Raw genomic sequence first — 13,546 nt, forward strand, 5'->3', positions numbered from 1 at the left:
TATTCCGGCGTCCGTCCGTCCGTCTGTCCATCCGTCTGTCCGTCCGTCTGTCCGTCTGTAAACTTTTCACATTTTCAACTTCTTCTCAACAACCACTGGGCCAATTTCAACCAAAGTTGGCACAAAACATCCTTAGGTAAAGGGAATTCTAAATTGTTAAAATAAAGGGCCAGGCCACCTTCCAAGGGGAGATAATCAAGAAAAGGAAAAAATAGGGTAGGGTCATTAAAAAATCTTCTTCTCAAGAACCACTGGGCCAGAAAAGATGAAATTTATAGATAAGCTTTATTAGGTAGTGTAGATTCTAAATTGTTAAAATCATGGCCCCCGGGGGTCGGATGGGGCCACAATAGGGGGTCAAAGTTTTACATACAAATATATAGGGAAAATCTTTAAAAATCTTCTTCTCAAGAACCACTGAGCCAGAAAAGCTGAGATTTATATGAAAACTTCCTTATATAATGCAGATTCTAAATTGTTAAAATCACGGCCCCCGGGGGTCGGATGGGGCCACAATAGGGGGTCAAAGTTTTACATACAAATATATAGGGAAAATCTTTAAAAATCTTCTTCTCAAGAACCACTGAGCCAGAAAAGCTGAGATTTATATGAAAGCTTCCTGATATAATGCAAATTCTAAATTGTTAAAATCACGGCCCCCGGGGGTCGGATGGGGCCACAATAGGGGGTCAAAGTTTTACATACAAATATATAGGGAAAATCTTTAAAAATCTTCTTCTCAAGAACCACTAAGCCAGAAAAGCTGAGATTTATATGAAAGCTTTCTGATATAATGCAGATTCTAAATTGTTAAAATCACGGCCCCCAGGGGTCGGATGGGGCCACAATAGGGGATCAAAGTTTTACATACAAATATATAGGGAAAATTTTTAAATATCTTCTTCTCAAGAACCACTGAGCCAGAATAACTGAGATTTATATGAAAGCTTCCTTATATAATGCAGATTCTAAATTATTAAAATCATGGCCCCCGGGGGTCGGATGGGGCCACAATAGGGGGTCAAATTTTTTTTTTTTTTTTTTTTTTTTGATATAGTGCAGATTCAAGTTCGTTAAAATCATGGACCCCGGGGATTGAATGGGGCCTCAAGGGGGGCATAAAAGTTTTACATACAAATTTATAGGAAAAATCTTTTAAAATCAACTTCTCAAGAACCACTGAGCCAGAAAAGCTGAGATTTATATGAAAGCTTCCTGATATAGTGCAGATTATAAATTGCTAAGATCATGGCCCCCCGGGGGTCGGATGGGGCCAAAATAGGGGGTCAAAGTTTTACATACAAATATATAGGAAAAATCTTTAAAAATCTTCTTCCCAGAACCACTAAGCCAGAAAAGCTGAGATTTATATGAAAGCTTTCTGATATAGTGCAGATTCAGGTTTGTTGAAATCATGCCCCCCTGGAGTAGGATGGGGCCACAATAGGGGATCAAAGTTTTACATACAAATATATAGGGAAAATCTTTAAAAATCTTTTTCTCAAGAACCATTGGGCCAAAGAAGTTCATATTTACATGAAAGCTTTCTGACATAGTGTAGATTCAAGTTTGCAAAAACCATGGCCTCCAGGGGTAGGTTTGGGGCCATAATAGGGACTACGGTTTTACATGCAAATAGATATGGAAAATCTTCTGATATGGACCAAGGTGACTCAGGTGAGCGATGTGGCCCATGGGCCTCTTGTTGTTATCACTGTATCATTGTTTGGAACCTCACTATCTCTTCGTGGGAAGGCCGTCCTATAGGGCTATAAATCATATCGATATGCATTGGGGGTGGTATTTTCATAAAAATGGAAAATGCATGGCCATGTATACTTATTTGGAGGAATATGGTGAATAAGAAATTTTTGTTAAGGAAGAACACAAAATGATAATTGATAACTTTTTTTTTACACAGAAAAGAATTTCCAAGGGACATAATTCCAATTTATGGTGTTTTGCATGCCTCACATATATATATATATATATATATATCAGGTCAGGGATTTATTAAGGGTCTGTAGGGGGCCGAAATAAGGCTCCATTCCCAATGCTAAAAAGCAGGTATTTTCCCCAATTTTTGCTTTTAAATTCCTTAACAATGAAAACAATTCAAAGCAGGGTCTTCACAGGCCCACATATTACCATTTTTGCTTCAAAATTGTTAAGTAAACCTAATTTTTTTTACCTCTGGTTATTTGAATGAAGTCAGCTTTGACCAAATTGAAAGTCGGAAGGAGTCCAATCATACTTTAATGCTCTGGTTTGGTTTTCTTCCTACTTCTTTGTATGCAATATCCCCCCCCCCCCCAATTTCAAGCAAATGTCACTATTTTTCCCATTTGGGAAGGTCCAAGCCCTTGAAAATAAGACCTTAAAAAATCCCTGCAGGTATATATATATATATATGTGTGTGTGTGTGTGTGTGTGTGTGTGTGTGTGTGTGTGTGTGTGTGTGTGTGTGTGTGTGTGTGTTTGTGTGTGTGTGTTCAGGTTGTTTGTGTTGTACATGCATAATCAACCATAGGAAGCCTAGGCATAATTTAAACTATGTCAACTTTGCCTAGACATTTATTCCGTCACGCTATACACATTTTAAAAAACAACAGCGATGTATGCATCAGCCTTTATATTCATACACGTCTGAGAGTCGTACGTAGGGTGAAATGTCATCAGGTATCATTAAACACCTTAAGTTAGTGTTGTGAACATACTCGTGCTTCTAAAGTTCTTTTAAAATTGCCAAATTCCTGTAATTTGCTTTAAATTTATTCCTTTTTACAGACCCAGAAGACAAAAGAGGGATGATTTTGACTATTGGAGAGAAGGTAAATATTTTGAAATATTGTTCACTTTCAAATCATCTTTTTCAAACTTACACGGTGTAAGTTATAGGGCGTCCATGCAAAAAAAAAAAAAAATCAGCCATGCTGCTCTCAAGATATTATAAGGATTTATTTTATCTTTTAATCTGCAAAGATAAGGTTTTGAACGTCCAAGCAACCTTGTGTCCTCACGAAGTAGAACAATGTTTCTATATGGTTGCGAGTTTGCTGACTTTCAACCTCTTATCTTTTGCAGAAAACCACTTCAAAGAGTCGCGTCTCTACATGTGAAGAATGTGATGACAAAGACGAAACAATGTTCCTCTAACATCTGTGATATCTTTTATATTAGTGTTGTTTAGTTGTTTGTTTTGTTATATATTACTAACCGTTTTATAATAAAAGCAAAAAAAAAAAAATATTATATGGATCTATTATATGCAAATATATTCATCTTCGCTAGCCAATGGATTCAATCCATTCCACTCGTCTTTACCCTCGGCAGAATTAGGCTTGTAGTTTCGTAGTTATCGCAATTATCGGATAATTGCACCATGTCGCATGACATCGTTATTAACCAGTAAGAAGACGTGTACTTCAAACAGTCTGATGGCTGGCTGTGTAATGTATTTACACAAAATATGTGAAAGATTTTAAATTGACAACCAGGAGAAAATAATGTATGGTTTTCAACACAGGAAGGTAGAAGCGGTATAATATTAATCTCTGAAAATTTTCCCGTTGTAAGGATAAGGACCAGACTCTAAGCAGTAAGGTGTCATTAAATATTGTTCTACTCAGGAGAGGTGTCCAGAAGCAATAGACCAATCAAAATGCGTCTTATGTGTAAGATTATAAAATCAAAAACAATCGTGATGGTTGCAGTTAGATGCTTTTCGATTGGTTTGTTACTTCTGATTGCTTCTTTTAAAATTCATCTTACTGATGACACGAAATTTTGGTCAAATTTGCTAAGAGTAAAATGATTGAGAGTGTATCAGATCGGAACCCTTGACCAGCGAAGGTGATTCACAGTAAATACGATGCATTGCTGATATAGAAATGTCCATGCATGCTAAGCATTTTGGTTTGACTATGAAAATCGTGTTATGACATTTAGAGCTTGCGTGGTCATTCATGACGTTTCAGTCTTTGATAGTTATGGTTGTGAGTTTTAAAAAAACCCAGAGTAGCAGGTCCTTACTTTAGATTTAATGGAAATCCATTAAACATAATTCATTCCGCTCACACAAAAAAGTTTCATTTTATTAGTCAGGTTTACGATATTGGCGGTTTTTCTTGAAATCGTCCCGTGGGGATCCGGGTCAGAATAGGTCCTCTGTACTCCGTGCTTGTCATAAGAGGCGAGTAAATGGGACGGTCCTTCGGATGAGACCGCAAAAACCGAAGGCTCGTGTCACAGCAGGTGTGGCACGTGAAAGATCCCTCCCTGCTCAAAGGCCATAAGCGCCGAGCATAAGCCTAAATTGTGCAGCCCTTCACCGGCAATGGTGACTTTTCCATATGAGTGAAATATTCTCGTTAAACAACACACAACCAACATAACTAAATCCCCCTCTCTCTCTCTCTCTCTCTCTCTCTCTCTCTCTCTCTCTCTCTCTCTCTCTCAAATAAAAAGAGTGTAGGCTTTGATAGTAGTACCTATTATTTTATATTCATCATTATTTATCGGTCAAGTATGGTATGTATAACGTTACAATATTATACAAATGTGCATCTAGCTGCGAAAATCTTCATTCATATTCTATGATTTTGCTACTTATATACAAAAATCTTGATTCAAATTTTTATAATCTTGTTATTTGTTTGCAAAAATCTTGATCTATATTCAATATTCGATAAATCTTGAAGCCCATTTGATAATAATGTTATCTTTATGCGACAAAGTTGATGTATATTCGATAAATCTTGATGCATATTCGATAAATCTTGATTTATTTGCGATAAAGCTTGATATAAGTTCGATGAATCTTGATGTATATTCATTAAAGATTTTTGCATATAAATAACAAGATTATCGAGTACAGATCAAGATTTTTAAAAGTGAATATACATCAATATTTCTTGAACTTAGATGAAGATTTATTGAATTTAGATCAAAATTTATCGAACATACATCAAGAATTTCTCGTGTATATAACAAGATTAGCGAATATAAATCAAGATTTTCGCACATAAATCAAGATTTGCATAATATCAAAACGTTTTAAACGCCAAAGTCCATCGTCGCAAGCCACGGCTGAAATGTATGCTCCTCTCCCTTTTCCGCATTTCAGCGTGGCTTGCGACAATGGCCAAAGTCGAGATGCAAAAAAGGTTTTAACCCTATCGTATTGATGGATATTTGAGGGGTTTTTTTGCGTTTCTGTCTACTGTATGAACAGAAGGAGTTCTTTTAACACACTGCCCGGAAGATATAATGAATTCTGGAGACCATCTGACTTAAATTGAGCAATTACCATCTTTAACGCCACATGTTGATGGTTATGAATGTAATTCGTGATTTTATTTTCCAGACAGCGACTATGGGTCTGAACCTCCATCGAGAAAGCCAACCCCAGTGTAAGTTTTATTTGTATGAAGCAAGATGATAATATGTACTCCACCACCGTATATCGAAAAAAAAATCTAAAATGTTGTCATATGTACATGTATTAACACCCCATGATTGTTTTCTACAAAATCAATATTCTGAGGGTCATTGTAGAATTTTGGATGCCGTCACATCCCAATTTAAATGTGGTTGTTCTATTATTGTTTTTAAATGATTTGATAAGATGCTTTATTTGGATTGTTAAACGGGAGCAGTGGCGGATTGGGGAAAGGGGGGGGGGGGGCGACCCGCTATTCTCTTGTTTTTAAAAAAAAATATTATTTTGAATCTATAAGTCAAGTTTATTCTTTTGGTTTAAATTCTATCAAGGGTGTGGTGACTATAAATGAAAGGAAGAAGAATTTCAGTCGAAAATGCATTAAAATGCACCATTTTGAATCAATCTTTTTATAAAAAAAAAAAATAAATCCCGGACCCCCCCCCCCCAGTGTGAGGTTAACCCCTCCCATACCCTCCTCCTTCGGGGCCGGGGCTTCAACCCCCCCCCCCCCCACACACACACACACACATTGCAGAAGACAACATATAACCCGCGTTATGCATTTTTTCTGCAATGTTTGATACTTCCATCACCCGTTCAACATTCCAAATAAATACATTTCATCATTGATATTTATATTTTACTGTATTTTTTTTATATGAATACTTTGAAGTACGTAAAATGTAGATAATAATAACCTGTGCAATTATTCAAACATAACAGATGAAAATCTCACCTGACTTTGATTCGACTCCATGTTTGGTAATGGTATCCATATTTGGTAATGATTTCCATATTTGGTAATGATTTCCATATTTGAACGATGTTACATAAGGGAAATAGTCCAAGAAGGAATTTTAAACTCAGAATAAATCATTCATCGTGTAATATTGGTAAGCGTGGGGTTTTTTTTATATTCTGAATTCAAATAAAAGCTAACCAAAAAAATATACAGAAAACATTTTCTAACAATTTCATCAATGCCACGAAATAGGTCATGGGGTTCGTAGAATGTACATTTTCACACGCGTACAGATTGCACTGAAAACTGGATCTAACTAGATTGAAACAAAAGACCATTAGACAAACTAGAAATAAAATGCTTCAATCTCACGAGAAATGTAAAAATGATAATTGTATTAAAATTAATCATTTCCTTATTATTAATTGGCAGGCGCGTTCATGGACCACGTGAATACAAGGATTTGCCCAATAGCAATGGTAACAGGTTAACACCCACGGACATCCAGTTACAGCCTCGCCGACTCATGTCTTCACGGGCGCCCCTCGCCGTCTCCTACTACTGATCATCAACACTGATCTTAAGACATAATTTGCATAACACTTGTAGCAGTTTGTACAGTTTTAATTTTGTATTGCTAATCTAAACATTGAAGCGTTGTTACAGGGATTTTCCTCGTCATTTGTAGATTTATTCATCATTTACATCGTTGATTGTTGTTGTTGAAATAAAAGTCAGTGCAATATCCTTATTCTGATTTCCAGGAAATCGATAATCATTCCACGGTCACCGTGATTGACCACTGATTAAAATACGTCATCAATTAATCATTAATTCAATTGCTCTGCGTGCACCCATTTCAAAGTATGCATTAATTTGGAAAATGCATTGTTGACCAAATGAAATGATGTATGGGCGAGTCACTGGTTCGGAGCAATCATGGTGATCCTGAAATGATTCTACACGTATCTCTCTTTTGTTGTTCTTTACATTTTATCATTCCATAGTCCCCGGATGTCAATCAACCCGGAAGTTAAATTGAATGGATTTTGGAGAGGGTTTGATAAACCGTATCAATTTTAAAACTCTTATTCTAGAAGCTGTAGAGACTCAAATACTTTATTTTGAAACTCTCCAGAATAGGCTTAAAAGATATGAGGTATTTCCAAAACACATTAATATGTCCTGAATTTCTCTTTCATTTGATAGATTTAGTCATTTAAGGGATTTCTCATCTCAACAGTTACTCCTAGTATCAAAATCCGCAGTTAATCCTAGTATCAAAATCCGCAGTTAATCCTAGTATCAAAATCCGCAGTTAATCCTAGTATCAAAATCCGTCCATGTTGTCGTGTACATGATCGTTCTTCACAACACAGTACTTCTTGGCCAAATTATCCACAATATGCCTCAATCCGCTTAAAAAAATATCAAAGTTTTACATTAATATTTTCCAAATACTATCGCGAAGCACATTCAAATCTTTTAAATCATATTTATTTACATGTATTTTATGGACTATATTTGGAATTGTCTTTACTCACTAATATTCCTGGGTACACGAGAAATGACTCAGGTCCACAGCGGGTATCACGTGGTCCCGTTTGTTGTGCACCATCAACTTCCGGAGGACTCTCAGAGCGCTCTCATAATCCCCTCTTTAAGGAAAAGATTTAAGAGTAATTTCAGAAATAGCGTGACTTTTTGATTAACAATATGGGTCATTCTATCAATAAAACCAGGGTACTATGACTGTGTTGAATAAATCAGTGGAACATCATTGGACAATTATCTACCTCTAATGTGTTTGTAGATCTATAGGAAGTTCCCAATTCAAAGAATTCTTTGTTAACAGAAGTGGCAAGCTGTTTCTGAAATCACCCTATACATGTTACATATAGTGAACGACGACTAAACACTCATGTATGTTTGCATCATATGAATAACCATTTCCACAAAAAGGTCTTCAAATTACAAAAATAGGACAAGAATTACATTATGCAGACCTAAAATTACATGTATATAGAATAATTCAGAGGGGGGGGGGATGCCATTTTAAAAATTTACGTTTTCTAAAAATGCTTAGCGTAACATATCAAAGGTGAAGATAACGAACAGTGATCAATCTCATAACTCCTATAAGCAATAAAAATTAGAGAGTTGGGCAAAAACGGACCCCTGGATATCCCAGAGGTGGGATCCGGTGCCCAGGAGGAGTAGGCATCTCCTGTCGATCGGTCACACCCGCCGTGAACCCTATATCTTGATCAGGTAAACGGAGTTATCCATAGTCAAAATCAGTGTGCCAAGAACGGCCTAATAATCGGTATGAAACACGTCAGACAGCATTTGACCCAATGTTAGGTTATATGGGCAAACTAGATCATTATAACGACCATAGAATTTGCGAAATGCTGACTTTAAACGAAACTGTTGAAACCTCTGCACCATCAACTTGTTTGTCAGTAGCCTGCCTCGATTTAAAAACTGATCATACGCAGAACAAGCTCTTGTATATCGAATCAGTTTAGATATATATACACACCGTAGGTGATAATGGAATATTGCTACATAGATATGGGAGGTTGACGATGGAAGCTGAAATCATCCAGTTTGACATAAAGTTGAGTTGTTAATTTGCCCTTAATATCGATTTTCAATAAAAATATCTAAGTATGAAGCAAACGTAGACGACTCTCAGATGGCTTCTATTTCGAGTTCACGGGGATATATCGAATCAACATATGGATGAAAATTATTATTGTTAATGGATAAAATGTCGTCGATATATCTAAATGTCGAATTGAAGGCCACAACAAGAGATTGTTTCTTCTCACGTATATAAGTTTTTGAATAAATTCTGCTTCATAAGCATATAAAAACATGTAAGCTAACAAAGGAGCACAATTTGTGCCCATGGGAATTCCCGAAGACTGTTGGAATACCTGATTACCAAATAATATGCTATTCCAAACATTGATTTTTTTGTCTTTGATATCCTTCATGCAATCGTTCTTATTTATATATATTTTCTCAAGTGTTAGATATTTGATTTTTCTATATTTTTGCCAAACACTTATTACTAGATATGCTTCTAAATATTCAACATTTTTCGAGAACATAAGTCTGTCAATTGGTTATTGTTATTTATCTGAATGATTAGTACATGTGTACTAGGAAAGCGTCTAAACATTTACCGCTTCTACATTTGTTAGATACGAAACATGATGTATTTATATTGTTGGCGATGCACCATCAATTGCATAGTGAAACCACAAAATTCACGAAAACTAAACCATTACGAACAATTTTGATTTCACTGTCTATTGATAAATTCTACTTAATTCAAGATTATTGAATTTAAAGTTAAACAAAGACTTGTCTGACTGAAGAAATATCATACCCTTCTTTCTGACGCTCAGGTTGGTCTTCCCCGTATTCGCTGTTCATTCGTTGAATACTGGATTCGGGTGTTGCCTTTGTTCGACTTCCGGCCTCTCCCATTTCGTTTCTTTCTACATCACCCAGTTTTTCTAATTGAGTAATGAGTTGTTGGAGTGTGTTTTGTCTTTCCATGCACATGCAAACTCCTGAAAAGAATATCTCAACAGAGATATCAAGCCAATGACAACATTTACAAATACTACTGTTTAGTGTATGTTTAATCAAAAAGAGGCTCCGATTTTATTCCCTGATATATAGCTACTCGACCCCTGGCATTTAGGGCGAAGATGGGAAGGATAAAAACTGTAAAGAGCAAGGGAGCGAAGTTGCGAGGGTGACAAATCAAAAGTGCGAAGGAGCGAAAATGCTCAGGCGAAGGAGATAAAGTATATATCTCCTTTGCCGTTGCTATTTGGCAACTTCGCTTCTTTTGTGATCATAGTCATTTGAGTGTATGAACATATACGGATCTGTAAATCTTAATTTCTTGCCACACCATCCTTCTGCTTAAATTCAAATACTGTAGTATGCAAGTCCATGCATTAACATGCAGATATACAGGTACATACGAGGGTTGTTCGATATGTAATGTGCATCGTACGATATCTCAAAAGCATTCGACTTAAATAGTAAAATGAACATTACATCCCTTCAAATTATTCTCCACGGTTTGAAATATACATAATTTCAATCTCTGAATCCATTTCTGGAATGCGTCACGGTACGCTGATTTAGGTAGACCTCTGAGGCACTGACTGATGGCTGAGCCAAGGGCTTGTTGGGACTTGTAATGACGACCAGATAAGAACTTTTTAAGTTTCGGAAAAAGGAAAAAGTCGCATGGGGCTAGATCTGGAGAGTAGGGTGGTTGTGGCAAGACGGTAACCTTCTCCGACTTCAAAAACTGCTTCACAAGCTCAGATGTATGTGATGGAGCATTATCTCGAAGTAGACGAACATGCCTAAATCCTGACACAGGGCGTCGTTTATGATAATATTTCTTGAGCTTTTTTAGTATAACATCTCGGTAATACGGACCTGGAACCCTTTTGCCCTTCGCACCGGAATTTGTACGGCTATGCCATCACATGAGAAGAATATGCAATAAAGAACCTTCTTTGTGCTTATGGTTCTTTTGGCAACTACAGGCCTTCTACCGTATTTAGTTATTTTGTTTCCAATTTTTTTTTACTGGTTCGAAATAGTGAACCCATGTTTCGTCACCAGTAACAATGTTTGCAAATTGTCTTTGATTGAATTTGGGAAACATTTTGAGCAGTTGCTTAGCGGTTTGTACTCGTACCCGTTTTTGGTCATCTGTCAATATATGCGGTATTCATCTGGCAGAAATCTTTCGTACTTTCAAAATACGCTTCAAAATGAAATGCATCCGCGATAGCGATATGCCAACAGCTTTGTCAATATCAAGACTCGTGTATCTGCCATCACTTTCAATTATTTCCCTGAATTTTGGGACATTTGCCTTGCCTGTTACAGTCACAGGTCGGCCAGATTTTGCTGCATCTTTGACGGACTCTGTGCCAGTCAGAAATTTCTTTCTCCACCTACGAACTGTCTCATAAGATACCTTATCAGACCCATAAACCTCCCCCAATTCTGTAAAAATCTGCATTACCGAATGACCGAGTTTTGTGCGAACTTTCATATAAGCTCTAATTTCTTCAATATGCTCAATCCATTTCCCAACCATTTTTACAACAGTATTCAACGACTGGCTCTATTGAAATGACTACAAGTTTAAAACTATGTGGAGCTGAAGGCTCGTGTTTATACCGTTGGAAAGGTATTGAATAGAGCTATTCAAGAGTATCATTATCCACGAAATCGTGCAAAGCGTTATCGCGCTGTGGTAAAATACACATTACATATAGAACAGCCCTTATATAACACAAACATTGATTCACGCGAGCATAAACAAATTATGTAAATATGTGTGTTTTATATTCAACTTTTGTGCCAAAACTACCAAATTCTAGAAAATGGCCAACTTGATAAAATTGTACCTGTTTCCATAGCAACCATGATCACTATCTAATTTTTAAATATATTTTCTTGAATATGTTATATAGATGTTTCATTCAGGTGAATTTCGTGAAAATCGGTGACTATGCGTGCCGAATTTTTTTAAGTGGTTACAGAGAATGGCTCTTAAATATGCAATAATTGTGTCATCGGTTGGGGTAAGACTTCATTTCTAGTCATCTCTACTTAGCAATTCTGTAATGCAAGTATTGTAACGTTAAACGTTGTTGCATAATCTGACCCCAGCCTTTACTTTGTTTCAAGTCAATTGTTCAAGAATGAATGACCAAACCTCACTCAAATTTCATGTTGTCTACAAGTTCTACAGATTGAAGAAGGCAAAAGCAAACTGCGTCAAAGTCAGAATGACTCAAGTCTGTCAAATAGTTGTGGATATAAACAAATAGTTGTGAATATAAACAAATAGTTGTGAATATAAACAAATGGTTGTGAATATAAACAAATAGTTGTGAATATAAACAAATTTTCTTCCTGCAAACAAATCCATACTTTATTCCAAAACTGTATGTATCAATATTTTTATTTCAGTATTAGTGTAGCCTAGATGGAAGAGACATACGTAAACTTAAATTCCTCCCGCTAATAAGCGAAGGGGCGAAAGTGTAAGGGCGAATGAGGGAGAAGGCGAAGGAACGATGTTTTTCCACCCCACCCTACCTCCCACCCCTGTCATCATGTTTTCGTTCGCTCTATATTGTCTCGCAGTTTCGCTAATTCACATCTTCATCCATGTGCGAAGGGCGAGTGACCTGATCGAAACACCCCAATTCCATCTTCTCTATCGAAGGTAGTAGAACTGAAGCCCGTACAAAGGAAGGGCGGACTCCCCATTTGTTCGGAAATATTGGATTGAATTGAACATACATGTATTTTGATTTACTGATAACATACAAAAGTGTTTGGCATGTCAAACGTTGCAATATTATACAAATCTTGATTTATATTCGATAATTTTGATATTTATATGCAGAAATTTTGATTTATATATGCGATAATCTTGATATTTATATTCGATAGTCTTAATATTTATATTTGATAATCTTGATCAAGATTATCTCATATATAAATCAAAATTATGCATATAAACATCAAGATTATTGAATATAAATCACGATTTGTATAATATTACAACGTTTGACTTGCCATAGGTCTGAACACAAGTTCTGACAACTCACGAGGTCCTCACATGCGAAATATTCCAGATTTGATTTTTAAAATTTGTCTAACAATTTTCAACTTTGCTTCAAACTGCTTATTACAGTTGCACGTAGACTGATCAGGACTGGATTTCTCAAAAAAATCTCAAACTTAAGTTTGTACATATTAATTTAAATTTGAAGTCATTGGAATAAAGAGCATGCAATTTTTATCACAACAAGTGACTAAATATATAATATAAAAATACCTGACAAAAGGAGATTAAAGGTAATAAATATCCAAACTTCCATTGGTGTGGTTGATTTTTAACAAATAAGTAATTACTGTTTTCCCCCCATTGATGTTTTATACAAAAACACTGCGTAGAAAGTAGCGCCAGATGCCTAGTTTAAGATTTTATCTGATTATTAAAACAGTCGCCTGAAACTATAAACATGCATGGTACATTCTGTTTTTAAAAGTTAGTGAGAGTTTGTTGTAAATCTTTTGTTGTTGATGTTGGACATTGCAGAATTTTGAATTAATAAAGAAACTAGCTCTGAGACATTTACGCACGTACCCCCCCCCCCCCACCCCCCCCCACCCCCACACACACACACAAGCCACTAATATGCACTCAATACAATTATCTTGAAATTTCGATATCGTTTCTCGTAATTTTGAGATCTAAAATACGAGAAAACCAGCATGTAATT

At 36.1% G+C, this 13,546-nt stretch overlaps 2 protein-coding genes across 3 annotated transcripts in view; one reads left to right on the forward strand and one right to left on the reverse strand.

Annotated features, from left to right (window-relative positions):
• LOC125646641 (cadherin EGF LAG seven-pass G-type receptor 2-like) overlaps window positions 1-6,928 on the forward strand; it is a 27,568-nt gene extending 20,640 nt beyond the window's left edge. The window contains exons 14-16 of one of the 2 annotated variants that reach the window (XM_048873098.2): window positions 2,788-2,831; window positions 5,366-5,411; window positions 6,618-6,928. In XM_048873098.2, coding sequence (XP_048729055.2) covers window positions 2,788-2,831; window positions 5,366-5,411; window positions 6,618-6,750 — 223 coding nt within the window. In that variant the 3' untranslated portion in view covers window positions 6,751-6,928. Of the gene's footprint in view, window positions 1-2,787; window positions 2,832-3,084; window positions 3,267-5,365; window positions 5,412-6,617 lie in introns of those variants that run through there. The other variant, XM_048873099.2, reaches the window with a different exon arrangement.
• LOC125646642 (uncharacterized) lies at window positions 6,792-13,149 on the reverse strand. The gene is made up of 4 exons (XM_048873100.2): window positions 13,099-13,149; window positions 9,589-9,775; window positions 7,730-7,843; window positions 6,792-7,603 (listed from the first exon to the last, which is right to left on the reverse strand). Exons 1-4 carry the CDS (start codon window positions 13,139-13,141, stop codon window positions 7,516-7,518), a joined length of 432 nt encoding a protein of 143 aa, XP_048729057.2. The 5' UTR covers window positions 13,142-13,149; the 3' UTR covers window positions 6,792-7,515.
• Window positions 13,150-13,546: the final 397 nt, after the last annotated feature.

This window comes from Ostrea edulis, chromosome 6 (assembly GCF_947568905.1).
Source record: "Ostrea edulis chromosome 6, xbOstEdul1.1, whole genome shotgun sequence".
Lineage (NCBI taxonomy): Eukaryota > Metazoa > Mollusca > Bivalvia > Ostreida > Ostreidae > Ostrea > Ostrea edulis.